Source organism: Lepidochelys kempii, chromosome 2, assembly GCF_965140285.1.
Source record: "Lepidochelys kempii isolate rLepKem1 chromosome 2, rLepKem1.hap1, whole genome shotgun sequence".
NCBI lineage: Eukaryota > Metazoa > Chordata > Testudines > Cheloniidae > Lepidochelys > Lepidochelys kempii.
In genome coordinates this window covers 33844138-33870354 of record NC_136381.1, presented here as the reverse complement: position 1 = coordinate 33870354, position 26217 = coordinate 33844138, and the positions used below count along the sequence as shown (strand labels likewise).

Below are 26217 nucleotides of genomic sequence, written 5' to 3'. Positions count from 1 at the left end.
TGAAAATATCTCAGTACCTCTCCTGCTGTTTTTGCTAGAGTCATTAAACTGAAGATGCCATCCAGCTGAAGGACAGAAGAGTGTCACTGTTGGTTGCCCGTTTGAGAAAACCAGTAACATTACTTAATAACATCAAGTGACACTGAATTCTGCCCATTTCCTATATTGCTCCAACCTCAAGCAACTGTTTTCATGGTAGTTCAGAAGAATGTTTATTTAACTTTATTTTATTCCTATTGTACTCTAGACCTACAAACAGTAGGCAATCTTAGGTTTGTAAACATTAAAATATCTGAGCAATAACATCTTAGGTACTGACAGGTTGAACAGATTTTTATTTGGGCACTGAATGTTCTTGCTGCAGTATATGGAACTAGTTTTTCTTTCTCACAGTTATTTAAAGAAAATTCAAAATGACCACCATGCTTCTCTCTGCTGCTTGGTTCAGTTTGACATAATTCTTTGACATTAGTACAGCTCCATGCACATACCCTTGTGCATGTTAATACAAGCAAAATTTACTAGCATCAATAAATATATATCAATCTATAGCCTTTAATATACTGAGTCACAAAATGGATATGTCATCTGTAAAAGCAAAATGATAATATAATGCCTGCAGATGGAAGGCAATGCATGCCTTTTATATTATATTATATGACTTGAGAAGGTATTTTTGTTTTGTTTTTTAGGGCATGTTGTATATTGGGCATCCAGGAAAAGGATTTGAATGGCCTGTTATGGATACAGAAGTAGCTATATTACCGCTTATACAAAAATGGTGTTTATTCTGGCCAGAGAAGAAGCAAGCACATACAGCTTCTACTAATTGTACTAAAGACTACAGTACAGATGTTCCAGAACTGTTCACTGCAATACACAACGTTGGTAGGTTCAGAGATGATCTCACTATCACAGGGCTAGAAGAGAAGCATTCTTCAGTGCTGATGTTCTAGGGTTAATTAGAACAGCCCCTATCTAAAGAACTGTAACAATCACATTTGTTTGGAGAACAGAACTATCTGCTCACAGTCTAGCCTCTCAGTCATCACAAAGGCTGGAAGACTTGAGCTAATGCACAGGACTGGACAAAAACAAAATTCTGGTGAAACTGTTTTTTGACAGCAAATTGGCTAACAAAATGGATCTACTTTTTTTGTGGAAAATTTCAATTTTTTGTTCAAAGCCCCAAAGGTTTTGGTTGAAAATCTGAAATTTTCCATGGAAAGAAAATCCTGTATTTTTCTGACCAGCTCTACTCATCAGTGCTGACCATAGCCAAGGACTTCCTGTTCTGCAGGAACTATAGCTTTTGCACTAATGCATTACTGTGTACTGTGGGCCGAACTAATTTCCAAAGTAAGGGATCTGTCCAAATTCCAGCCTTCAGGAAACTGTAGATGAGCAGTAACCTAAGCAGAGACATAAACACATACATAAACGAAGATGATGCCAATTGTTTTGATAGTACTAGAGATGGATGAACGAGTTAAAAAAAAACCTGACCTGAACATTTGCCCAGAACTCAAACAAAGCCAAGTTGAAGAAGTTTGGTTAATTTAATATAACAATATTTCCCCCCAGCCCCTCTACACTTCTTGGTTTTGGCTGGAGCCAGAAGGAGAAATGCCAAAATATGTTCTCATGGGATTTTCAACACAAAAACACAGGGAACCTCAAAAGAAAACCTACTCTTGAAAAGGTTCCAAGGTTTGGATAAGTAGCCAGACATTCTGATGCTTATCTTTACTGAACTGCTGAACTTTTTGAGGTTTGCTTATTATTCTTATTAATAGCTGAAGTCCACTCATTAAGGGTCCCATCCTACTTCCATTGGTTTCAATGGGCATGGGATTGGGCTCTTATTTTACTTGTATGTGGCCTAATCCTGCTTCATCTGACTTCAGTAAATCAGGATTAGGCTGAGACACAAACAACTGTTTGAAAAAGATTCACAAAGCTAGTTTGCTAACACTTATACAGATATATTGTAACTATGGTGGAGATAATGTGATGTCCACTCCAGTTACAGTTTTTCATACAGTAGCAGCCAATTGTCCCCTATTGTCAATGTTTGCCAAACATTATCACAGTCACCTACTTTAAGTACAGTGAAACTACTGGCAAGTTTAGATATCACCAGGTGGTAGATGTTAGTAAATGCTAACTTTTACAATGGTGACAAGTTCCCAGATACTTACCACAAAAGCCTGTTTATCAACTAGCTCTCTAGTTACCCTGCTGTAACAATATGCATGAAAAATAATGTCACTGTAGCTACAGGTTTCAGAGTAACAGCCGTGTTAGTCTGTATTCGCAAAAAGAAAAGGAGTACTTCTGGCACCTTAGAGACTAACCAATTTATTTGAGCATGAGCTTTCGTGAGCTACAGCTCACTTCATCGGATGCATACTGTGGAAAATACAAAAGATGTTTTTATACACACAGACCATGAAAAAAATGGGTGTTTATCACTACAAAAGGTTTTCTCTCCCCCACCTCACTCTCCTGCTGGTAATAGCTTATCTAAAGTGATCACTCTTCTTACAATGTGTATGATAATCAAGGTGAGCCATTTCCAGCACAAATCCAGGTTTTCTTCCCCCCACCCCCACCCCACTCTCCTGTTGAAGTGAGCTGTAGCTCACGAAAGCTCATGCTCAAATAAATTGGTTAGTCTCTAAGGTGCCACAAGTACTCCTTTTCTTTTAGCTTATCTAAAGTGATCACTCTCCTTACAATGTGTATGATAATCAAGGTGGGCCATTTCCAGCACAAATCCAGGGTTTAACAAGAACGTCTGAGGAACAGTGTGTGTGTGTGGGGGGGAAGGAATAAACAAGGGGAAATAGGTTACTTTTTATAATGAATCAGCCATTCCCAGTCTCTATTCAAGCCTAAGTTAATTGTATCCAATTTGCAAATTAATTCCAATTCAGCAGTCTCACGTTGGAGTCTGTTTTCGAAGTTTTTTTGTTGAAGGATAGTCACTTTGAGATCAGAAATCGAGTGACCAGAGAGACTGAAGTGTTCTCAGACTGGTTTATGAATGTTATAATTCTTGAAATCTGATTTGTGTCCATTTATTCTTTTACGTAGAGACTGTCCAGTTTGCCCAATGTACATGGCAGAGGGGCATTGCTGGCACATGATGGCATATATCACATTGGTAGATGTGCAGGTGAACGAGCCTCTGATAGTGTGGCTGATGTGATTAGGCCCTATGATGGTGTCCCCTGAATAGATATGTGGGCACAGTTGGCAACGGGCTTTGCTGCAAGGATAGGTTCCTGGGTTAGTGGTTCTGTTGTGTGGTATGTGGTTGCTGGTGAGTATTATAAGGAGAGTGATCACTTTAGATAAGCTATTACCAGCAGGTGAGTGGGGTGGGGGGAGAGAAAACCTTTTGTAGTGATAAACACCCATTTTTTTCATGGTCTGTGTGTATAAAAACATCTTCTGTATTTTCCACAGTATGCATCCGATGAAGTGAGCTGTAGCTCACGAAAGCTTATGCTCAAATAAATTGGTTAGTTTCTAAGGTGCCACAAGTACTGTAGCTACAGTTACAATAAAAGTACTTATCTCACTATCTCAGGCTTCTAATTTTATTGACATAATTGTGCCAATAATATGTGTTTCTTAATAGTTATTGTGTATTGGTATGTATTTAGTAATTAAATTACATCTTTTTTTCTGTGTATAATCAGTATATGTTATTTCACTGTAACGTGCTACATGAAATTTGCTGAAATGTTAGTGACTAGAAGGAAATTTGCTTACATCATCATATACAGTAGGACTTCAATCATTTACACTTTGGTATGTGTGAAAACTATGGCATGTGGGATAACAAAGTGGTGGACTCTCCACTTCTCAGAAAAGATTTAATAGCAGAATCCTATAGTGATATATCATAATAATTATTACTTTTAACAAAACGTACTACAGAACATTTAGTTGTATTGTATAAAGCATTATCATAAATAATTTGACTTAAGTTCATACATGCTGATCAGATAAATGAAATACAGTGCATTTTGGGATGTGTCATCTTCTATTTTTATTATATTTGTTAACTCGTGCATTTATGGCATTCAGTCATTCAATCATACATAGTGGAAAGTAGTGAGGTTCTCCCATGTATCAGTACATTACTACCCACGTACAAAGAAAGCTGCAAGAAAAAAAATATAGTTTAATATACAACATCTCAGTACATCCTATTTTATGTTGTCTATTAATACTGATTATAATTAATAAATCTCATACTGGAAAATAAACTCTTGAAGACTTAAGCCTTAGTTCACAGAGAAAAAAGTCACTACAGATACTTTCATCACCTACACATTCTGATTAACATTTACACACTGTTACTAAAGTACTGTGGTCACTATTAACAAACTAAGCAATTTACTCAGTGCCAATAATAAACATAGCTTTCCATATACTTAGAATAGGGCATGACTGTCGTAATACTATGGTGTCTGATGGGAAATATTGCCTTTTTAGTTGTGACCAGGGTACATGGTAAACCCTACAATTTAAATTTCTGTGGAAAAACTTGTATGTGGTCATGTAATTAAAGATGGTATCATAATGAATAAAACATAAGAAGAACAGTCATACTGAGTCAGGCCAATGGCTCATCTAGCCCAGCATCTTGTCTTCCAATTGTGGCCAGTGCCAAAAGCTTGAGAGGGAGTGAACAGAACAGGGCACTTTATGGAATGATGCATCCCCTCTGATCCAGTCATCACTTCCTCCAGTCAGATATTTAGGGACATGCAGAGCTTGGGGTTGAGTGCCTGACCATCTTGGCAAGTAGCTGTTGATGGACCTATCCTCCATGACCTTATCTAATTTTTTTTAACACAGTTATACTTTTGGACTTCAGAACATCCCTTGACAATGAGTTCCACAGGTTGACACTGTTGTGTGAAGAGGCCTTTCCTTTTGTGTGTATTAAACCTGCTGCCCATTAACTTCATTGGGTGACTTCATGTGTGTGTTGTATTATGTGAAGGGGTAAATAACACCTTCCACACCATTTATGATTTTATACACCTCTGTCATACCCACACTCAGTCATCTCTTTTCTAAGCTGAATAGTCCCAGTCATTTTAATCTCTCCTCATATGGAAGCTGTCCCATCCCCCTGATCATTTTTTGTTGACCTTCTCCTTACTTTTTCCAAGTCTAGTATTTTAGAGGTGGGGCAACCAGAACTGCATGGTGTTCAAGGTGTGAGCATAAACTTAGATGATATGGTATTATCATGTTTTCTGTCTTCTCATCTATTGATTTCCCAGTGATTCCTAATATTCTGTTAGTGCTTTTGTCTGCTGCTACATGTTGAGTGGATGTTTTCAGAGAACTATCCACGATGACTCCAGATCTCTTTCTTGATTGGTAATAGCTAATTTAGATCCCATCACTTTGTAAGTACAGCTGGGATAATATTTCCAATGTGCATTACTTTGCACTTATCAACATTGAATTTCAGCTGCCATTTTGTTGCCCAGCACCCAGTTTAGTGAGAGCCCTTTGTAACTCTTTGAAGTCAGTTTGCGATTTTTGAATAATTTTGAATCGTCTGTAAATCTTGACAATTCACTATTCACCATCTTTTCCAGATCATTTATGAATGTGTTGAACAGCACAGGTTCCAGTGCAGTTCCTGGGGGAACCCCGCTATTTACCACTTTCCATTGTGAAAACTGGCCATTTATTCCCACCCTTTGTTTCCTATCTTTTAATCAGTTAGTGATTCATCAGAGGCCCTTCCCTCTTAGCCCATGACTCCTTATTTTGCTTGAGAGCCTTTGGTGAGGGGCCTTGTCAAAGGCTTTCTGAATGTCCAAGTACACTATGTCAACTGGCTCACCCTTATCAACATATTTATTGACAATGCGCCACCCCCACCCCAAGAATTCAAATATATTGGCGAGGCATGATTTCCCTTTACAAAACCCCCCAACATATCATGTTCATCTATGGGTCTGATAGTTCTGTTCTTTACTAGGGTTTCAAACAGTTTACCTGGTATTGAAGTTAGACTTACTGGCCTGTACTTGCAAGGATTGCCTCTGGAGCCTTTTAAAAAATTCAGCATTACATTAGCTATTTGCCATTTATGTGGTGGAGAGGCTAGTTAGTAGTTATTGAATTTCATATTTGAGTTCCTTCAGAACTCTTGGGTGAATACAGTCTGGTCCTGGTGACTTATTATTGCTTAATTTATCAATTTGTTCCAAAACCTCAAGGTTTTGGTACACACAATGGGGGCAAATTAATTTTGCAGAGGCAACCTTAATTCTGGCATTTCCTAACTTTTGAGTGCTTGACTTTGCAACCTTAATAATGTTCTTTTAATGCAGGTTTTTAGTGTATAATTTCTGAGGGTTTTAAAAAAGCAAACTAGGGGAAAAAACCCACACCATTCAATCACATGGCATCATATACTGACACCCAGATGGTCATCCCTAGAGCTGGAACCTTTAGAACCACTGCACAGACTTCTACCACTTGAACTAATGGAGTAACTGATAGCAATAGCAGATTGTCATCCTCTATATGGACCAGCACTAGAAGTGACAAGACACACACACACTTTGTCAATGGATTTCATAGATATTTGCTGACAGCAGAGGAATGTGCTGTAGTGTGCACAGACTCTTTGGCCCTTCCCTCTGAGCCTGATGCCTTCTGCCCTGCTCCCTCCAACCTGTCTCTGTCCCAGTCCTGTCTCTTTCCCACACCTGGATCCTGGCCCAGTCCCATCTCCTTTCGTACCCAGTCCTAGTCTCCACTCCTCAGGCTTCTCTTTCCAGTCTTCTTGACCAGCCAGTTCTAGTTTCTCATTATTCATTCATTATTTGAGTCCCAGTTTTTCCCCTCCTAGTCTCTTCCTCACACTCAGCCGCAGTCTCCTTGCCTAACCAGTCCCAGTTTACCCTTCCCAGCTCCTTGTCTGATATTTCTTCCTTTCCTGCCACGGGCTCCTAGTTCTAGTTTCCCTCCCTTGGGTCTTGAACCAACCTGAGTTTCCCTCCCCACAATCTTCCCACATTCTTTCCCCAGTCTCCCCCTCCCTGGCTCCTTGTTCCAGTCTTCTTGTCCATCCAGTCCCCCCACATTCCAGCTCCTTGTCAGGTCTGCTTCTCTTTTCACCCACCCCAGTCCTCTCAGTGGCATCTAGTCATGGTCTCCTTAGTCATCCAGTCCCACTCTCCTTCTCCCTCCAGCTCCTTATCCAATGTGCATGTTCCCCCCTAAAAGACTCCCAGTCATTCCCCCTCCCATTTCCCTTACTGGCTACTAGTTGCAGTCTCCCAGTCTCATCAGAGTCCTTGACCCAATCTACTTCTTTCCCTCCTCCTAGTGGGTTTAGCTTTTGTCCCCTCCGCATAAGATCAGAGTGCTCCTTGTCCTAGGTGCCAGCAGGGGGTCAGAGAGACACAAAGAGAGGCTTTCTGCTCTCAGTTCCAGTGTGTGGCCTGGAAGAGCTGAGAGCAGCCATTACAGGGAAAGTCCTTCTGAGCTTCTGTAGCCCTGGGCTGGAGATTGGTCAGTTGCTCTGTGGGGACGGCCTATGCACATTCTGGTGAGCACGAGGAGCTGTGATAGGCTCGAGCATGCTCAGCAGAGATGGAATCTTGGGAGATTTTTAGCTGCTAAAATCAAAGAAATCGGTACTGAAAATCTACAAAGGTTTATTATTTGGTCAAATTTGGGTGGATTTGCCCAGGGATGAAAAAAGGCACATCCCTGACACAAACACTATCCCTCCCTCCCCCAGGCCAAATTTCAAATGCTTGCTGCAGGACATGGGGGAACTACAACTGTTAAAAAAAAGTTGTCTTGAGTTTTTGAATTTGGGCAAAACCTTTTTGGAAACAGCTAAATTATAATTTCCCCAAATAATTCAACCTGGGGCAGATGCCCAGCATGGAAAATTTTAGCCTGAAAGACTAAAGTTTGGCAAAATTATAAGCAACTGAAAACAGGGTCTTAGAAAGAGAAGTGTCAGGCAACTTAATAATAGACAGTACTACAAGCCCCACCTCGAATACAGTTGGGTGCAAAAACAGGGAAAGTGTAGAATGAAAAATCACCCTACCTTTTTTTTGCTTAACTTTTTAAATTGAAAAGCACTAACCTGCTCTATATTTGGTTGCAAAATGCAGGGTGTGTGTGTGTGTGTGGCAAGAGACTTTTAGCTATTTCTTTTTTCTGTTTTTTTTTCCTTTAATTTCAGTGGAAATTGAAAAATGAAAATGTTCATGAAAAGCTTGAAATTTGAAAAATGTTTACCTGCTTTAATTCTAAGCAATGTAACTACAGTAAAGTTAAGTCATGCACATTGCAACAATAATATAAATACAGTTTAATTAATGTATCGTGTTTTCAAGTAAGTATGTGTGTGCACGTAAAAACCTAACTACATTACGAGTATTATGAAGCTTTTTGTGTTTGAATTAGAATCTGAATTGGAATCTAACACTGGATGCTGCACAATGGGCCTGATTCAAAGTTTATTAAAAGCAGTGGAAAGACTGCCATTGACTTAACAATGAGTGCCCAATGTGTGCAATAGTTGAACGGATTCAACAGCTAAAATCTCTTCTCTTAACTCAAGATAAAAATATTCTGTAGCTAGTGTCAGTGTTTTTTCTCACATGTTTAGTGGAACACTAAATCCTATTGCTTGAAAGATTCAATAAAACCTTGAATCAGCACAGCAGAAACCTGCACACTGGCTGCAAATAAATCATTATCCTTGGGCTTTTCCCTATCTTGTGGGGATTTTTACACTATGGAAACTGAAACGAAGTTTTAATTGATTCTGGCCCCCTTAATATTAGACCACTTCTGTGAAGTTACATGATTGTGATAGCATCTCAGCTCACAAATCAGACTGCAGGATGTCTAATCCTCAGACAAGTCTGCCTGCTGAAAATGGTGTTGAGGAGTATAGAGGGGTTCAGAGTTATTTTAGTTTATCATGAGAGCCAGTTGTGAGAAGCAGATGTGAGAGGCTGGACAGAGATACCAATGCAAAAGACCAGGTGGCAGCATGAAATAATACTGTAGATTATATTGCTTTTTAAGATTCCTAAGGCTCCGGATAAAACGTGGCAATCCCCAATCCTGCAAGATACTGATCATTTCCTGTAAGGTGTTGCGCAACCTCAATTCCATTGAGTTTGATTCTTCATTGGCTTTCATCTTGTGCAGTCATTTATACCTGTTCAATGTAGGTGTAAAGTGCTGTCTTTCTGATCTGGGAGAGATGTTCACCCATTTTACACAGGTGTAAATGACTATATGGGCTGCAAGGCAGTGAAGAATTAGGTCCGTTGACTTTAGTGGGAGTTAAGGAGGCACATCAGATCACAGAATCAATCCTTAAATGTGGATTAAATGTTTTTTTCCTACATGTAGTGGTTAGTGTCATCTGTAGTCATTGTTAGGAAATCGTTTCCCCAAATTTCCATTGACTCAATAGCTAATTGAAGCTATGTCTAAGGCAGCTCTAAAACATTTGTGTTTCTTGCCTATAAAAAACATGAATGTAAAGAAATGAACTATTATCAAGCAACTTGAAAATAACCTAAAATTAAATTTTCATTAATCTCTTTTGGATTGTTTATACTTCAGAATTCTTCTGCTCTAATAATGTAATTTTGTTTTACAATTATGTTCCTTTGGGCATTTGCAGATTCTGTTTTTGAAATTTATCCAGTGTTAATGACCTAATGGCCTTTTCAAATCATACTACAGCATTGCTATAATGTGGCTGGATTGGAATGAGTTTGTGGCTGCCAACAGACTAAGATTTAAAGAAATAGCTTAATGAATAACACATTAAAATAAATATTTTGGGTTCTCCATGAGATTTTCAAGATTTATGGTGGGATCTGTGTCAGGAGATTTGTGCTTTCCACCGGGTACATCTCAAAGGAAAACACAGAGCCATTTTTTCAGACTATTGTTTCCAAAATTATATCTTCATTTGGGATTTTCTTTCAGAAACCAAATCTTAGACTCACAATCTGGATGAGAAAGCCTCTTCAGAGTTTATGACTTTATAGTAGCTTGGCTAGTGGGCTAGTCTTTGATTACTGTATGCTCAGACTAATGACAAAAATAAGCTTTTAATAAAGGGATGTTAAAGAACCACTTCACCGAGCTGGTGGGAAATGATGAAGCTGCTGAAATGTAAGTGTTCAGATCAATATAATCGTGTCATAATCTCATTCTGGCCAGAGCTGCTGCTCTTGTTGTTATTATTTTGATGTGAAGTTAGCCTGGAGAGAGAGAGAGAGAGAGATTTAACCCCTCCCACCCCAATCTCTCATATGACAGACAAAAATGTCTATGGCCCTGATTCAGCGAAGTATGTAAAGTACATGCTTAAAATTAAGTGCCTAAGTGTACTTGTTTTCAAGCATCAAATACTGATTATGTGTGTCTTACTTACATGAGTAGGCCTTACTCATATGAGCCATTCAGTTGGCATCAAAGTGACTATTTGTGTGACTAAGGCTACAGGATAAAGCCCTATGACACTGTGAGGGCAAGAAAGGATAGAGTGAAAAGTCTTAATTAAACACCTTAGCATTTGCCCTCCCGCCAATGAATCTGAGGGATTAAGAGGAAGAGCTGATGCTCAGCTGACTCTTAACTACAGGTTTGAATTCTCTGTGTGCTGAAAACATGTGCCCAAGAAAAAGTAGAAAGGGAAGAAGTGTGGTTTGAGCCCATAGACAGTCATTAGTGGCTCAATCCTGTGAGATGCTGAGTACCTCCACTGGCAACTCCTTTCTGTTGTTCTACAGAGGGCACGCTTTAATTCAAATGCCAGCTATCTAGAATAAGGTAACAATTATTGTAAAATTGACAGAAATATGCAGGGCATTTCTGTGACATGTTTACAGTCATTTGAAAAAATAAATACTGGCTTCAGTGTTTTCCTGGGTTTCTAAATGAAAAATTTAGTTTAAAAAAATGCCAAAATGAGTTATGTGACACTAAGACCTCTGTAGCAAAATACAGACAGACTGTTAAACATATTTCAACTCCCTCAGCGTCATTTGTGGCTGATAAACAGTCACATAGGAGTGAAAGGTTCACTGACTGTCACCCATTTATGGTCCAAGCTCTGCTGGTGCCACTCTGGCCAGGCCAACAGGGTTCAGCTTGAGCTTTCCATGCTATTTTTTCCTGAAAAACTCAGGTCATGACCTTGTAAAAGCTGTGACTCAGAATTCTGACTTATTTCACCAGTTTAAATAGCATCGTGATAGGCACAAAGAGGTTTTATTTTAGTGCTACCACAATATCAATGTTAAATAATGATAACTAGTAAAGAAATTGTCTCATTTTGTACAAGTACGGGGCTGCAGTATTGTGAACCTTGCCTGTGATGTAATCACAAGCACATCACCTTATGCTATCAGACTAAATAATTGTTTCTGCTAAAGGAGAATGGATGATTTATGGTACAAGACACGTATTCCTTTCATTTGTGGGTAGCCCTTACATATTCAATGCCTCTTTATTCCATGAGTAGTTCACTCATCAGGAACCCTAGTTCAGTTATTAGGATTATTTTACTCTAATTAAACAAATTAAAAGATGTTGCATCTTCCACATGCTGTTTCCCCAGTATATTATCTGTTTAGATTGTTTATGTTGATTTGGAGCTCCTTTAGGCAGGTTGTTTGCCTTCTCTTTGTATTGTAAATCATCAGCCACCCTGCTGCTGTGGAAGAAACAATTAATAATATTTGTATTATCCTTATGTCAGAGAGGAAACCACCAAACTCAGCTATGTTCCCCTTTGGTAGCCAACAGCTCATTTTCATGAGTTCTTTCCAAATCATTACAGTTCTAAACAGACCTGGGATAAATCTGTTCCCAAATACTGAACCTGCTAGCTTAGTGACCCACGAAAGAATTGAGCTCACAGAAAATGTCACATCGCAATGCAGGCTTGATCTGGAAAAATGTTGAATTGGCTTCAATGGGAGCTGCAGGTGCTCTCATAGTCAGGCCAGATATGCAGAGGCCAATAGAGCTGATGATAGTATAAAGGAAATGGTTCATGGCTGGTTGGCTCAGGAGTTTGATGATGGAGCCTTTAACTACTGAAGTACTAGATTAAAGAGGGGAGAACCTGACATCACTCTAGCATGTGTCTTCTTTGCTGGAGGTGAGGCTGCTGCAAGATCAAAGTAAAGGAGGGAGGGTGGTTAGAAAAGGATGAAAAATGGAAGATATCAGAAAATCTGCCAAAAAGGGCTGAATTTTTACATGGCGGTTTCATCACTGATGTTTAATTAAACTCCCTATAGACTCCTCAGTGCTAAGTGGTTCAGTTTGTTTTCAGTGAAAATTTGCTCAACAAGGGAAAAAGCAAAGGATGTTGTTTTGCTGAGTAGAGACTGGAGCCAAGCCACAATCTTTGTATCTGAATTTCAACCTTCCCGCCTTCAAAATTTGAAGTTGTTGGTATTCTTGGTTTTGATTTAACTCATTATAGAACTGGGCCCGAGTTTGGTTTCCAGAAAGCATTACCCCTGCTTCCTTCCCCCCCCTTCCATCCCCAATGTGCATGTGTGATCCTCTCAAGGGTTTTTCTTTGGTCCATTACATAGCTGTGAAATTTGCATCAAGGCAGCTCCCACCTATATTTGTCTCTTGGAGTGTGAGCTAGGTCCATTTCTAATTCTACATTTCAGTTTTGAATCAATCCCCCATAGTTAATGGAAGCCCCTTTGAGACCTATTCCTTTACCATGCTCACTATCTTGTCATACTAAATGATCATTGATATTATGGGAAGTTATGTGATTGGTGATTAGAGAACTGGACTGGTAGTCTGGAACTCTGGGTTCTAATCTCATCTCTGCCACTGACTTGTAATGTATCCTGGGACAAATTACTTAACCTTTTTGACGCAATTTCCTTATATTACCTATAATACCTCACAGGAGTGTTGTGAGCATTATTAATGTTTGTAAAGAGTTTCCAGCATTTAAAGCATTATATGATTATTCCACAAAAGTTAAACTCATTATTTTATTCTCATACAAACTCTCTTTTTGGGACATAGTATTAAATTATTATAAACAAAATTATTTAATTTCTCAAATAGATAAATGAACATTATACTTAAAAGCAATGTGCGTTATAAACCAAAGACTATTAAGTGCAATATCCCCAACATTGTATGTAGTTGCTGGAATTGTATGATTATACTTCTGAATAAACTATACAAATAAACCAAATCAATTTGCTTTTGCTAAACAAATGTTAAAAATTCTACAATGGGAATTCTCAACTGATGACTGAGAAGCCTTTTGGGACAGTTTAAAATGCATTATTTTGCTTTGTTTCTTTGTTGAATATACTTTAAATATCTAAGTAATTTGATTTGTGAACCTGTGTTTAAAGTTACTGATTCCATGGAAATGTTAAAAGTCCAGTAAATTGATGAGTACCAGTTTTATTTCTTCCCTTATGTGATTAGTAACTTGAAATACTAAATTTACTTTATTGTAGGTAATCCCTATGGACAAATGACTCAATTAGATTTTTACCCATAAATTTCCTTTTTCCGAACAAATAGAATCCAGGAGCTTGGAAGACGCATAGACTCATAGACTTTAAAGCCAGAAGGGACCATCATGATCATCTAGTCAGACCTCCTGTACATTGCAGACCACAAAACCTCACCCACCCACTCCTGTAATAGACCCCTAACCCATTGGTAAAGACATGCCACTGAGTCCCGTGGATAAAGCTCTGCTGGAAGATTTTGGAATGCAGGTTTCCATGCAGATTTGTGGATTAACTATCCAACAACTCCAAGGGGAAGTTTCCAAAAATTACAAAAAAAGAACAATACCAATCATAAATTGAACCTTGAATTATTCCAAGCTCTGTGCCAACTGCATACCAAAAGGAGAAGAGGCCCTAAGGCTAATTTATTCTGCAGCTACAGGAATGCAAATGTTTAGGTAAGAACAGAACCAGTTAATTCTAACACATAAGAATCCATCAGCCCAGAGGAGGAGTTAGTTGCTGAAAATTAGTCAGCAGCAGAAAAAAAGTGGGAAGGACAGAGAAATTAAGGGTTAAAGGCACCTTGAAGGACCTAATTACCAAAGGCAGATGTCTTTATATTCAGCTTATAGTGGTGTGCTGCTTGAAAAATCTTGTAATGAAATGCTCTGGGACCGTTCACTCCAGCCCAGTTGATTTGAACCATTCTGGTATTGCAAAGAAGCTGCACACCCAACTGTGTATGTTTTGCTTCTCTGGAGCAAAACAAAGCAGCCAAAGAGTACAATGGATTTGTTCCTGTCATAGATCTGGTAGAGTACCCTGATACCTGAAAAGAGGGCTCTGCCAGAGACATCTCTGATCATGACTCTGATGTACCTAGACATTGTCACTTTAGATACTATGTGGAATTGCTATGGCCTGGAGAATGGACAAAAAGAGAACTTATTTTTCAAAACAGGTTTTGTTTGACCTAATGTTGCGTTTTAGGGCCCATCTTACATCTAGGGAATGTAATTTGTACTTATTGGGGCATGCACGTTTAGAACTTAAAGATGGAAGGGAGATGTGGAAAGCCAAGATACCCCTGCTACCCACTTTGGGGTGGAATTTCTGGGCTGTGTGGAGTGCTGCTTTATTGGACAGAAAATGGTTCCTTTACTGCCAGGGCATGAAGCCTAGTAGCAAAATTTAATTTTGATGGGAGAATTTAAGATTAACTAACTTTATTGAAGTAAACAATGCAAATGCTTGATACCACAAGAGGAAATTATTAATCTGCTATGGTCTAAAGTCTTTTTTCCAGAGTGTTAAATGAGTTCATGTAAACCAACAAATCCTTTGATATAATCCCAAACTACAATTTTGGAACTTCTTGTTTTTAAGGAAAATTTGGTTATAAGGCAGAAAAAGTGATCTTCTATGTCTCTTTGTTGTATATCAGCTAATTGAACTAGTACAAAGGAGTTTATCTCAGACCAGTTATGAGCCCATGTAGCATAACCTGTGTTGAAAGATCTGTTACTGTACTGCACACGTGCAGAAACAGGATTCTGTGGCACTGAATGCCCACATATTTCATGCCAGGATAAGGTCCATTTCTGCTGTGACAATAACAACTTTCCCTACTCAAACAAGGCAGATAATGAGTCTGTTATACTCGTTTTTACCACACTGCCAATTATAATATTTCAGATTTCATATGCAGGATGACAGAGACAGGTATTTTACTCTGTAATGGGCCTCCTGGTGAGCCCATAGTGCTGAGATTCGCACATTCCCCTGGGTTACTGAGCTCACCTGCCTCTCAAAGAAAGCACAAGTGATCCACACCTTGTTGCCTGCAACATCTGTAAAGTGAGCAAGCACCAGGGAGAAGCAGCCCTCTCAATCTGAAACAACCTCCTCCCATTCCTTCTCCTCCTTCTGTCTTTCTGCCTTATCCTCTTTTGCTCGTCCCTTCTCTTCTGTTAGTCAGGCAGACCTTCATTGTTCCCAGTTAATAAATATTCATGTTCTATAATTTCTAGACCGAGAAAGCTATTGTCTAATCATGGGACATATTCCTACTGCCACAGTCATGGACATTATATGGTGAACTACACATAAGCTTTAGCAAGTAAGAGGTGGAAGAGAAATGTTTATTGAATCATCATGTCTAGTTGTTGACATATTGTGTAAATTGAGATTTGAGTGCATTAATTTAGGTTTGATTATTCATAAGCCATACAAGTATATTTGCATCAACTTTAAGTGAGTCAAACAAAATGTTATATTTCAAATTCTACTTACACTTGGAGATAGCTCATGCATTTCCAGTGAGGGCTAGTCGTTGAAATGATATTGCGTGTTGGCATGGTTCCCAAAAGACCTCTGGTTAACGGGCATCAGGTTGAATTACTACACTTTTAGCATTTAGATTTTATAGAATTTGATTTGACAGTCTTAAATGAATAAAGTTAAGCAAGCCAAACATATCTGCATTCTTTTAATAGAAGTTAAATATTTGTTTTATATCTTGTTTTATATTTGTTATATTTGTTTTATATTTGTTATAATATCTATCTTGTAACATTGGTCAAAATGTACTTCCACAGGATGAACTTTCAAAGCATGGAAATGGTGCAAATCATATTGTTGACAGGATTTTGCACTGATATTTCCTTAGAATGGATTGGAAAATGTACCTCATAAAGTAAAACCGCAAATTGAATTTCAAGCTTCCAAAGAAAAGTAAATTAGTGCAGAGGCACATTTTTTGCACAATATTGTGTTTTTCTTGGGTCACAATATAGGTCTCCCACTTGGCAGGAATCATGTTGTGGGTTGGGTACAGGACTGGGAGCCAGGAGATTTACGTTCAATTCCTGGCTCTGCCACAGACATCCTGTGTGCCCTTACTTAATCCCTCTGTGGCTCAGTTCTCCATCTGTAAATGAATAATAATAATACTTCCTTCCTTCCATGCTTTGTCTGTCTTGTTTGTTTTTCAGATTCTAAGCTTTTCATAGCAGGCACTGCCTCTTGTTACATGAATGTAAAGGACTCAGCAAAATAAGGCCCTGACTGTGGTTGGGACCATTAGGGGCTACTGTAATAAAAGCAGTAATAGTGGAAAGGCTGGATTGGAGACCCAGCAACACTGCCAAGTGGGTGTCACTCCCCTGTTACATCAAAACCATGGAGTGGCAAAAAAGCAACGACATTGACTGCAGCAAGCGTGTTACCTCCAAATCTCAATGATAGCAAAGTGACGTAACCACTCCTCAAAATACAGGTTTCAGAGTAACAGCCGTGTTAGTCTGTATTCGCAAAAAGAAAAGGAGTACTTGTGGCACCTTAGAGACTAACCAATTTATTAGAGCACAAGCTTTCGTGAGCTACAGCTCACTTCCTCAGATGCATTGGAGAGTGAATTTGTGTGGGGGGGTGGAGGGTGAGAAAACCTGGATTTGTGCTGGAAATCGCCCACCTGATGATCACTTTAGATAAGCTATTACCAGCAGGACAGTGGGGTGGGAGTAGGTATTGTTTCATATTCTCTGTGTATATATAAAGCCTGCTGCAGTTTCCACGATATGCATCTGAGGAAGTGAGCTGTAGCTCACGAAAGCTTATGCTCTAATAAATTGGTTAGTCTCTAAGGTGCCACAAGTACTCCTTTTCTTTTTTCCTCAAAATACAGTTTCACAATGGTGATGAGTGCAGCAATACCCTTTTGTCCACTATTTCATGAGACCATGTGACAACAACAGTTTAAGGAAAATGTTTGTTAAATCATATACCTTTGAATAATAATAAGAGTACTTCCCACTTACTAATCAATAATATTTTCATCTGTAAAAGTCAAAGTCCTTTACAAAAGTAAGTATTATCTACATTTTGCAAGGAGGAAAATGGGATTTTTTGTAACAGAATAATTAAAAAATTAGTTAAAACAATATTAATTTAAAAATCAATAGATTTCACCCTAAAAATCAGAGTTAAATATTACACCAAACCTCCAGCCTATTTCTCTACCTTAGTGGCCTAAGAAAACAGATGGATTTTAAACTGTACCCTGAAGATAAAGATACTCAATCTCTTTTGGCCCAAGCAGATTACAAAACTCAATTCACTGTACTGAGAATTCCCAGCTGCCAGCTCCTAGACAGTCCAAGGATTGTTAGCTCACACACAACTGTTGATCTGAACTGCCACTGCATAACATGGGGAGAGAGACAGTTGCTCAGGTAGTTAGGACTTGAATCACATAGGATTTTATAAACCAGAAGACCATGTGAATTCTCTCTTTGAATCATTGCAATGGCTCCCCTTCTCCATTACATCAAGTTTAAATTTCTTCTCCTTGCCTTTAAGGGTCTATATAACTCCATCCTTCCCTATTTATCTGATGCAATAACTTATTAAATTGTCCCTGCCCATCTGCCAATGATGTCATCCTACATACCCCATTTGCCCATTTCTCCACAAAAGTCTCCATTCCCTTTTCTCATACCAGCCCCTATACAAGAAATGCCCACTCTACTCTGATCCACCAAACCATCACCGTCACCTTATATGCATTATTTATTCATGAAAACTCAGGATTCTACCTTCCAGCCCTAGTGCTAAGACACAGTCCTTGTCTAATGCCACTGACTTCAATGGAGGTAGGCACAAATTTGGTCCTGAATATCCACATTGTTTTACCACAAGAAACATCTCAGTATGAGTCATGAAGGACATTATTTTGAACGGCTATCTATGAGATCTAGTTTTGATGCTCTTACGCAAAGTAAGCTGCCACAGGATAAGAGGGAAGGTGCTCTTATGGATTGGTAACTAGTTAAAAGATAGGAAACAAAGGGTAGGTATAAATTGTCAGTTTTCAGAATGGAGAGAGGTAAATAGTGGTATCTGCCAGGGGTCTGTTCTGGGACCAGGACTATTCAACATATTCATAAATGATCTGGAAAAAAGGGGTAAACAGTGAGGTGGCAAAATTTGCAGATGATACAAAACTACTAAAAATAGTTCAGACGCAGGCAGACTACGAAGAGCTACAAAAGGATCTCTCAAAACTCAGGACTCGGCAACAAAATGGCAGATGAAATTTAATGTTGATAAATGCAAAGTAATGCACATTGGAAAGCATAATCCCAACTGTACTTATAAAATGATGGGGTCTAAATTAGCTGTTACCACTCAAGAAAGAGATCTTGGAGTCATTGTGGATAGTTCTCTGAAAACATCCACTCAATGTGCAGTGGCAGTTAAAAAGCGAACAGAATGCTGGGAATAATTAAGAAAGGGATAGATAGTAGGACAGAAAATATCATATTGCCTCTATATAAATCCATGGTACGCCCACATCATGAATACTGTGTGCAGATTTGGTCATCCTATCTCAAAAAAGATATTTTGGAATTGGAAAAGGTTCAGAAAAGAGCAACAAAAATTATTAGGGGTACGGAACAGCTTCCGTATGAGGAGAGATTGATAAGACCGGGACTTTTCAGATTTTAAAAAAGACGACTCGGAGCAGGGGGAATATAATAGAGGTCTATAAAATCATGACTGGTGTGGTGAAAGTAAATAAGGAAGTGTTGCCCCTTCTCATGACACAGGAACTAGGCGTCACCAAATAAAATTAATAGGTAGCTGGTTTAAAACAAACAAAAAGGACGTATTTTTTCACAGAATCATACAGTCATAGAATATCAGGGTTGGAAGGGACCTCAGGAGGTCATCTAGTCCAACCCCCTGCTCAAAGCAGGACCAATCCCCAATTTATGCCCCCAATCCCTAAATGGTCCCCTCAAGAATGCGCAGTCAACCTGTGGAACTCCTTGCCAGAGGATGTTGTGAAAGCCAAGACTATAGAAGGGTTCAAAAAAGAACTAGATAAAATCATGGAGAATAGGTCCATCAATGACTATTAGCTGAGGTGGGCAGGAAAGGTGTCCCTGGCCTCTGTTTGCCAGAAGCTGGGAATGAGCAACAGGAGATGGATCATTTGATGATTACTTGTTCTGTTCATTCCCTCTGAGGCACCTGGCACTGGCCACCGTTGGAAGACAGGATACTGGGCTAGAAGGACCTTTGGTCTGACCCAGTAGGGCCATTCTTATATTCTTATGTTCTCTTTAAGGGTAGCTCTGGTTTTAATAATTTTGTATTCAAAAAAATGTAAAGTAGTACCATAAGTACTGCAGATGAAGTGAATGGTTCAATATGCAGGAAGTACCTAATAATTCAACATTGATTAGCATGTCTTTTTCATAGATTCATAGATATTTAGGTCAGAAGGGACCATTATGATCATCTAGTCTGACCTCCTGCACAATGCAGACCACAGAATTTCACCCATCACTCCTGCGAAAAACCTCTCACCTATGTCTGAGCTTTTGAAGTCCTCAAATTGTGGTTTAAAGACTTCAAGGAGCAGAGAATCTTCCAGCAAGTGACCCGTGCTACGAAAATTCCTTCCCGACCCCAAATATGGCGATCAGCTAAACCCTGAGCATATCGGCAAGACTCACCAGCCAGACACTACAGAAAATTCTTTCCTGAGTAACTCAGATCCCACCCCATCTAATATCCCATCACAGGCCATTGGGCCTATTTACCATGAATATTTAATTACCAAAACCGTGTTATCCCATCATACCATCTCCTCCATAAACTTATCCAGTTTAATCTTAAAGCCAGATAGATCTTTTGCCCTCACTGCTTCCCTTGGAAGGCTATTCCAAAACTTCACTCCTCTGATGGTTAGGAACCTTCGTCTAATTTCAAGTCTAAACTTCCCAATGACCAGTTTATATCCATTTATTCTTGTGTCCACATTGGTACTGAGCTTAAATAATTCCTCTCCCTCTCTGATATTTATCCCTCTGATATATTTATAGAGAGCAATCATATCTCCCCTCAACCTTCTTTTAGTTAGGCTAAACAAGCCAATCTCCTTGAGTCTCCTTTCATAAGACAAGTTTTCCATTCCTCAGATCATCCTAGTAGCCCTTCTCTGTACCTGTTCCAGTTTGAATTCATCCTTCTTAAACACGGGAGACCAGAACTGCACACAATATTCCAGGTGAGGTCTCACCAGTGCCTTGTATAACGGTACTAAAACTTCCTTATCCCTACTGGAAATACCTCTCCTGATGCATCCCAAGACGGCATTAGCTTTTTTCATGGCCATATCACATTGGCAGCTCATAGTCATCCTATGATCAACCAGTATTCCAAGGTCCTTCTCCTCCTCCGTTACTTCTAATTGATGCGTCCCCAGCTTATAACTAAAATTCTTGTTATTAATCCCTAAATGCATAACCTTACACTTCTCACTATTAAATTTCATCCTATTACTCCAGTTTACAAGGTCATCCAGATCCTCCTGTAGGATATCCCTGTTCTTCTCTAAATTGGCAATACCTCCCAGCTTTGTATCATCCGCAAACTTTATTAGCACACTCCCACTTTTTGTGCCAAGGTCAGTAATAAAAAGATTAAATAAGATTGGTCCCAAAACCGATCCTTGAGGAATTCCACTGGTAACCTCCCTCCAGCCTGACAGTTCACCTTTCAGTAGGACCCGTTGTAGTCTCCCCTTTAACCAATTCCTTATCTACCTTTCAATTTTCATATTAATCCCCAATCAATTTAACTAATAATTCCCCATGTGGCACGGTATCAAACGCCTTACTGAAATCTAGGTAAATTAGATCCACTGTGTTTCCTTTGTCTAAAAAATCTGTTACTTTCTCAAAGAAGGAGATCAGGTTGGTTTGGCACGATCTACCTTTTGTAAAACCATCTTCTATTTTGTCCCATTTACCATTGACTTCAACTACCTTCTCCTTCAAAATTTTTTCCAAGACCTTGCATACTACAGATGTCAAACTAACAGGCCTATAGCTACCCGGATCACCTTTTTTCCCTTTCTTAAAAATAGGAACTATGTTAGCAATTCTCCAATCATACAGTACAACCCCTGAGTTTACAGATTCATTAAAAATTCTTGCTAATGGGCTTGCAATTTCATGTGCCAATTCCTTTAATATTCTTGGATGAAGATTATCTGGGCCCCCCGATTTAGTCGCATTAAGCTCTTTGAGTTTCGCTTCTACCTCAGATATGGAAATATCTACCTCCATATCCTCATTCCCATTTGTCATGCTACCATTATCCCTAAGATCCTCTTTAGTCTTATTAAAGACTGAGGCAAAGTATTTATTTAGATATTGGGCCATGCCTAGATTATCCTTGACCTCCACTCCATCCTCAGTGTTTAGCAGTCCCACTTCTTCTTTCTTTGTTTTCTTCTTATTTAAATGGCTATAGACCCTTTTACTATTGGTTTTAATTCCCTTTGCAAGGTCCAACTCTACTTGACTTTTAGCCTGTCTCACTTTAACCCTACATGTTCTGACCTCAATAAGGTAGCTTTCCTTGCTGATCCCTCCCTTCTTCCACTCCCTGTTGCTTTCTGCTTTTTCTTAATCACCTCTCTGAGATGCTTGCTCATCCAGCTTGGTCTACAACTCCTGCCTATGAATTTTTCCCCTTTCTTGGGATGCAGGCGTCCTATAGCTTTTGCAGCTTTGATTTAAAATAATTCCAGGCCTCCTCTACCTTTAGATCCATAAATTCTTCAGTCCAATCCACTTCCCTAACTAATTTCCTTAATTTTTGAAAGTCAGCCCTTTTAAAATCAAAAACCCTAGCTGCAGATTTATTTTTGTTAATCCTTCTGTTCAGTTTGAACTGAATTAGCTCATGATCACTTGAGTGAAGATTATCCTCTACAACCATTTCTTCTATGAGGTCCTCACTACTCACCAAAACCAAATCTAAAATGGCATCCCCTCTAGTCGGTTCAGCAACTACTTGATGAAGGAATCCATCAGCAATCGCATCTAGGAAAATCTGAGCCCTATTATTATTACTAGCACTTGTCCTCCAGTCTATATCTGGGAAGTTAAAGTCTCCCATGATCACACAGTTTCCATTAGTATTTACTTTATTAAAAACATTAAAAGGGGCTCTATCCATATCCAAATTAGATCCCGGCGGTCTATAGCACACCCCAAGCACTATCCCAGAGGAGGCTCTAATAGTTTTCTTCTCCAATGTAATTTTTGCCCAGACAGACTCTGGCTTATCCATTCCATCGCTTCTTATTTCTTTACAGTCTACCTCATCATTGATATACAATGCTACTCCCCCACCTTTGCCTTTATTTCGGTCTTTCCCAAACAGCACAGACCCTTCAATCCCTGTAGTCCAGTCATGACGACTATTCCACCATGTTTCCGTTCTCCCTATAATATCTGGTTTCACTTCCTGCACCAGTAGCTCTAGTTCCTCCATTTTGTTACCTAGGCTCCTCGCACTGGTGTACAAACCTCTTAATTTTTGCTGTTTGGCCTCACTCACATTCTGTACCCTATTAGGCACGGTCATTCTACAGTCAGAACCTATTAGACTGGTATCCACACTGCCCTTCCTCCTTATATACATTCTCCTACCCACGGCTGTATCCTTTCTTACTTCGTTTTATTCCCTCTCAATGCTAAAATCCAGTGTGGAGATTACCTGGACATCTCCCAACCATCTCCCCCAAATTCCTAGTTTAAAGCTCTCTTAATCAGTTGGATTAATCCTCCTGTAGGATATCCCTGTTCTTCTCTAAATTGGCAATACCTTTTCCGTTGATCCTTTATGTATCTTCCACCAGTCAACACCATATCTGTTTCATCTTTGATTAAACTCACTTCCTCTATATCAGGGATGGGCAAACTTTTTGGCCTGAGGGCCACATCTGGGAATAGAAATTGTATGGTGGGCCATGAATGCTCACAAAATTGGGGTTGGGGTGTCGGAGGGGGTGAGGGCTCTGGCTAGGGGTGTGGGCTCTGGGGTGGGGCTGGGAATGAGGAGTTTGGGGTGTAGGAGGGTGCTCTGCGCTGGGACCAAGGGGTTCGGAGGGTGGGAGGGGGATCAGGGCTGGGGCAGGGGCGCAGGGGTGCAGGTTACAGCTGGGGATGCGGGCTCTGGGGTGGGGCTGGGGATGAGAGGTTTGGGGTGCAGGAGGGTGCTCCGGGCTGGGATTGAGGGGTTGGAGGGTGGCAGGGGGATCAGGACTGGGGCAGGAGGTTGGGGTGTGTGGAGAGGCTCAGGGGTGCAGGTTCCGAGCGGTGCTTACCTCAAGTGGCTCCTGGAAGCAGTGGCAGCCCAGCTGGATCACCGGAGCGGGGCCACGCCGCGGCTTCCAGGAGCTGCATGGTGCGGCCCCCAACCCTGCGCCCCAGCTGGATCACTGGAGCAGGGCCACGCTGTGGCTTCCAGGAGCTGCATGGGGCAGCCCCTGACCCTGCGCCCCAGCAGGAGTGCCGGAGTGGGGCCATACTGCATGCTGCTGCCTCCAACCCTGTGCACCAGCTGGAGCTCTGGAGCGGGGCAGAACCGCTTGGTGTGGCTCCTCACCCTGCACCCTGGCTGGAGTGCCAGAGTGGGGTCATGCGGCTGCTTCCGGGAGCCGCATGGTGCGGCCCTCAACCCTGCACCCCATCTGAAGCGCCAGAGCAGAGCCCTGTCACAGCTTCCAGGAGCTGAGTGGGGTGGCCCCCAACTCTGTGCCCCGGCTGGAGTGCCGGAGTGGGACCAAGCCACGTGGTGCAGCCCTCAACCCCACGCCCTGGCCGGAGCGCCAGAGTGGGGCCATGCCGCGTGGTGTGGCCCCTGACCCAGAGCCCTGGCTGGAGCACCAGAGCAGGGCAAGCTGCAGACCCCACTTTCCAGCAGGAGCTCGCGGGCTGGCTTAAAATGGCTCGCAGGCTGGATCCAGCCCATGGGCTGTAGTCTGCCCACCCCTGCTCTATATCTTTGGTACTTCTGTCCCATGATTTCGCCAGTCTATACACACTTCCCCACCCCTCCATTGTTCCAAGTCTTGTATAAAGTTCCTCAAAGACCTTTGCTTTTGTTTTTGCAACTATATTCCTGGCCAATTTCTTTATACTCATTGTATTCCTCCAGGTCTTGTTTGCTCCTTACTCCTTTGCCAGAGTTCAAGCTTTTTTCTCTTATCTTTTGTCACCTCTTGTACTTCGTTCTACCGCCAAGTTTCTTTTTGAATAATTGATTACCACATGTAAGTTATTATTTAACATAATATGTTTACAGCTAGATACCTATATTCTAATCTTTTTCTTTTCTTCTTTATAGTCATCATCTGGGGTATTTACATATATTTTATTTTGCCTGCCCAGAAACTCTCTTGGAGCTGTATCATTTTGAAATGGAAACAAAGGGAAACAAATATATTTTTCACATACATATGCTGAGCATTATCCTTTTTTCAATCATATATTCTTTAGACTAATAAAAAGAAGTAGAAAGAATACAAATAGCTGAGAGAAAAAACAGAGCTCTTCTGAAAACACCAAATGGGAGCAATTCAGGCTGACTCAAACTTTGCCTAACGTTGAAGCTGGATTTTAGAAAAAAACACATGAAAAATTATTTTCCGTATTTTCTTGGACACAATTCATCACTTCGTGGTATTTGTATTCTTACATAACTTACTACATTCAATTGCTGGACCTGGAACCTTATTATTTTTTGCCCTCCTCCTGCCTGTAAAAGGTATTACTGCAACATTAACAAAAGATGTTCCACCTCTTGAGTTTTTCCCATACTTTCATTATCCTTTTTCTATTTTAGGTTTCCTTGATCTAATGCCCAGACCAACTTGGAAGCTAATTTATTTCTGGTTATTATTTCAGACTGCATGGGTGTTATTTGAAAGTAAGCAAGTTAGAATGTAGCTGGCCTATGTTTGCTTACATTTACAGTGCTGAATAAGCAGAGAGAGTAACGTGGTCATCATCAGGAATTCCTAATGGCTCACAAACAAAACAGCTAATTTGCTTGGCAGAATGACTGCAGATTAATAGTTACTGAAGTTATGGAAAGGTAGACTGCTCCTTGTTTGATGTTTTGAGAGAAAACGTGAAAAATGTCTAACAACTGTGAAGGAAAGGAATTGTGTGAGAGAGGCTGAGAACTGTGCTTTTCAACTTTATATAGGCATCATTTAACTCAGTAAAGGCAGGTTTCTCGGATTAAGGGACAAAACCATTCTGCAATGGGTGGTCAGCTATTTAGGATTCAATAACGAAGCTTTCACTTGGCTTGGATTCGGGGCTGCTTTTATAACCATCAGAGACTGTGATGCTGGCAAAGAAAATAAGAGTGTTTCTATGTTTTTGGAAGCTTTGCAAGTTGAGTTCCTATAATAACCTCTCAAAGAGACCAACACATTGTTTTGTTTTATAAAATGGTTGTAGACATATATTTGTATGGAGTAGGCACTCAAGCAAATTTGTCAAATATGAATAGCCACTGAGATTTGCATATCACTGGCTTCATTTCAATCATTTCAATCACTGTCAGCTTCCCACTAGTTGACTTTTGTTAAGTATTCAGATACATGCGAGGAAAAATGGATGAGCTGGTTTGAAACTTCATGAACCAATGTGGAAGGATATGGCCCTATTTCCTCTCCATGCTTTCTTTCCTCTTTTGGAGCACTGCATGCTCCCTGAGAGTGGGGATAGAACTATCCCTGTGTTCCCCTGAGAATAGGGACTTC

General features: G+C 40.1%; 1 protein-coding gene across 2 annotated transcripts in view; it reads right to left on the bottom strand.

The window, feature by feature from the left end:
* The window catches only part of ANGPT1 (angiopoietin 1), a 208414-nt gene that overhangs the window by 18053 nt on the left and 164144 nt on the right, over positions 1-26217 (bottom strand). Inside the window, exon 8 of one of the 2 annotated variants that reach the window (XM_073330324.1) lies at positions 3961-4177. The exons of the other annotated variant lie outside the window; for it this stretch is intronic. Within the exon in view, the coding sequence (XP_073186425.1) occupies positions 4147-4177 (31 nt within the window). The 3' untranslated portion in view covers positions 3961-4146. Of the gene's footprint in view, positions 1-3960; positions 4178-26217 lie in introns of those variants that run through there. 2 annotated transcript variants of the gene reach the window in all.